Below are 3,024 nucleotides of genomic sequence, written 5' to 3'. Positions count from 1 at the left end.
GCGGCGCTGGGAACTGCTGGGGCAGGGCTGTGCATCTGGAGCACGCAGCAGATGTGCGTCGACACCACCGTAGAGCTACCTGACGGTGGCGAGGTGTGCAACATTGCCTTCAGCGCTGATTGTTTTACCCTCGCAACAGGGCTTAGGACTGGCAGGGTGCTGCTGTGGGACTTGCGAAAGATGTCCGGGCCGCTTCATGAGATACCATCACCAACGTCAATCAGCACCAACAACACAACATCAACGGGCCCCAGGGAGAGTCCTGTCGTCGCCTTCGACGGCTACGGCAAGTACCTGGCGGTGGCAGGGAGGGACATCCGTCTGTTCAATTGGGCTGTGGAGCCTCAGCAGCCGCTGTGTACGTTGAGCTCACACGTGCAGCCGGTTACCAGCGTCTGCTGGGGCGAGAACGCGCTGTCCCTCATCAGCTGCTCGACGGACAGGACGGTGAAGTTGTACGGCTCAGCGTGAGAGCCAAAAGGAAGGCGTCTTAACATGGAGCGTAATGCGCGGCTCAACAACGTGCGAAGACGAAAAAAAAAGAACAAGAAATACAATGCACATCAGCCTTACACATTCTCCTCCTTTACCCAATTGTGACTCTTGTTTTTTTGTTTCTCCTGTCGAGGTTATATCCATTTTGCTTCTCTATTCGTTCCTTTTTTGTTTTCTTTTTTTTTTTTTNGGGGGGGGGGGTGGTGGTGGTGGGTTGAGGGTTGCTGCACGCGCAGCGGAAAGAGATATGAAAGATGGGCCGCTGACGACTCCAGACGCGAATGGCGCGGCCCAACAGGAGAGGGAACAGCAGCAGCAGCGGCCTCGCTTCTTCCTTGGGGACGCCGCGTTCAGTGTGTATGAGGAGATGGCGGTGCAGCTGCGCCAGCTGGGGTGGAGCGAGACGAAATCCACGGCGCTGGTGGTGAAGTGCGATCTCGTGTTGGGTGACCGCTTCACGATACCGTACTCGCTGCTGAGGTGCGAGCGGCTTCTGCCGACTTCGCACTACGGCGGCTACCGCTGGCTCAATTACTTCCGCGGGTCTCACCGTCTCACCCTCAAGGCATCGATGGCGCGGCTACTGCAGGCCGCTGACGCCACCTGTGACGAGTGGATGCCGCGCTCCTTCGTGCTGGGCGGTGATCAGCGCAAGCGGGAGGACGACAGGGAGGCATTCCTGCAGTGGGCAGAGACCCACCCGGAGGAGATGTGGATCATCAAGCCTAGCAGTGGTAGCAAAGGGAAGGACATCGTGCTCACGCGTCGGCTTGCGGAGCTGCAGGCATTCGTCGAGTCCCGGGAGCCGAGCAGCCGCAGCATATTTGTGGCTCAGAAGTACGTGGAGCGGCCGCTGTTGTTGCGCGGCCGCAAGTTCGACATCCGCGTGTGGGCGCTGCTGAGGACGCCGTACGACGTGTACGCCTTCACACAGGGAAGCTGCCGCACATCGAGCGTGCTGTACGACCCTGACAACGCCGGCAACACGCTCGCGCACCTCACCAATCACTGCCTGCAGGAGTCCGCTGCACAGTTTGGGCAGTACGAGGAGGGCAACGAGTTGTGGCTTCCGCAGCTTGGCGAGTACCTGCGTGATGTGTACCACGACGACATTCTCGAGAAGCGTATTCTGCCGCAGGTGTCGAACATCATCGTGCGCACGCTGCTGGCGATGAAGGCGGAGATGGAGGTGCTGCCCGACGAGCCGTACAAGTGCTTCCAGCTCTTCGGCTACGACTTTATCATTGACGAGCAGCTCAACGTGTATCTGCTGGAGATCAACGGCTCCCCCGGGGTTGCGGCTGCTTACCTGCAGTCGGTGGTGCGCGAGACACTCGCGCTTGTGGACGACGGCGGCGGCGGCGGCGCCGCACTTCAGCGGTGGGACCTTAGCGTCGCGCAGTTCGTGAAGTTGTGGGGCGACGGTGACGCGCTGCCCGACGGCGCCGCGCGGCTCTGATGATGACACTGGCGATGATGTGTGCTTCTGGGGCAGGGGACCGACGATTGCCAACACACCACCCTCTCTGCCTGTGCCACGTTCTTCCTGCACGCCGTTCCCTTTTATTTTTCTCTCCCTGTCTCTCTCTGTCTTCCCTTTGCACACATATGTATGTATGTATATGTATTGTATATGGATGCAGTTGCCACGTTCTGAACACGGCACGATGCCAGACGACGCGAAGGACAACGACGCGCAGAACATCGACGAGGTGAAGAGCAGCGACGACGGGGCGGCGGAGCGGAAAGAACCCATCATGTCGCGTGCGGCCCGCCGCAAGGCGAAGAGGCCACCCGTCACGGTGACAGCGGAGATGAAGGAGGAGGCGCGGGAGCGGCGCCGAGAGCTGCGTAAGTACCTGCGCCTCCTCAAGTCCAACGGGGCGCGCAGGAAACTCGCGAAGCTGCACGCAGAGAAGCGGGCGCGCGACACCAGCGATGCGGAGGAGGCGTGCGCCCACTTCGACGTGGACGCACGGCCGCTCAAGAAGGGAAGACGCGAGTAACAGGCATATCCAGACACATATACACATACATATGCCCCTGTCATCAGTTAGGCCGATCTGCTAAGAGAATTACGTCTTGGCGTGTGTGCCCTCTTTGCCCATTCTTACACCCTTTCTGTTCGCCTCACGCACAGATTGGCACGTTGACCTGCGTGTGACCCTTCCTCTTTTTTTTTTTTTCTTTCCCTTCTTGATTGCTTGTGTGCTTGTTATCATTGCTCCATTTTGTGTGCGTCCATGTGGGGGACGGCAGGTAGTTGCTCGCAGGAGGGGGCAAAACAAAAAAAAATTAGTAATGAAGCAACAGCAGAGCCCTGGCGCGGGGCCCCTGCACGGTGTTGAGGTGCCGAAGGAGCTGCTGAAGGACAAGACGGCGCGCGAGAAGTGCACCATTGCGCGTGGCTACCTCTCTCAGTGGCGGCTGGAGCAGAACGAGCGGCCCGTTATTGAGAAGGTTGTGAGGGAGAAGATGATAGAGGACATTGGACAACAGTTGTGGCGGCCGCGTGCCTCGCCGCCGATG

General features: G+C 59.2%; 4 protein-coding genes across 4 annotated transcripts in view; all 4 read left to right on the top strand.

The window, feature by feature from the left end:
- Positions 1-51: 51 nt before the first annotated feature.
- Positions 52-471, top strand: DQ04_02491060 (putative WD-repeat protein; the record flags this gene model as incomplete). Its single annotated transcript, XM_009311936.1, has 1 exon — positions 52-471. One exon carries the CDS (start codon positions 52-54, stop codon positions 469-471), a length of 420 nt encoding a protein of 139 aa, XP_009310211.1.
- A 271-nt stretch (positions 472-742) lies between these two features.
- On the top strand, positions 743-1,954 carry DQ04_02491050 (tubulin-tyrosine ligase; the record flags this gene model as incomplete). The annotated part of the gene is made up of 1 exon (XM_009311935.1): positions 743-1,954. One exon carries the CDS (start codon positions 743-745, stop codon positions 1,952-1,954), a length of 1,212 nt encoding a protein of 403 aa, XP_009310210.1.
- Positions 1,955-2,162: 208 nt separating this feature from the next.
- DQ04_02491040 (hypothetical protein) lies at positions 2,163-2,501 on the top strand (the record flags this gene model as incomplete). Its single annotated transcript, XM_009311934.1, has 1 exon — positions 2,163-2,501. One exon carries the CDS (start codon positions 2,163-2,165, stop codon positions 2,499-2,501), a length of 339 nt encoding a protein of 112 aa, XP_009310209.1.
- Positions 2,502-2,796: 295 nt separating this feature from the next.
- Positions 2,797-3,024, top strand: part of DQ04_02491030 (dynein heavy chain) — a gene marked incomplete at both ends in the record, with an annotated part of 12,738 nt that continues 12,510 nt past the window's right edge. The window contains one exon of the mRNA XM_009311933.1: positions 2,797-3,024. This exon is cut by the window's right edge and continues 12,510 nt beyond it. Within this exon, the coding sequence (XP_009310208.1) occupies positions 2,797-3,024 (228 nt within the window).

This window comes from Trypanosoma grayi (genome assembly GCF_000691245.1).
Source record: "Trypanosoma grayi strain ANR4 Tgr_249_V1, whole genome shotgun sequence".
Classification (NCBI taxonomy): domain Eukaryota; phylum Euglenozoa; class Kinetoplastea; order Trypanosomatida; family Trypanosomatidae; genus Trypanosoma; species Trypanosoma grayi.
The sequence above is the reverse complement of the archived record's forward strand: the minus strand, read 5'-3'. Positions and strand labels throughout refer to the sequence as shown.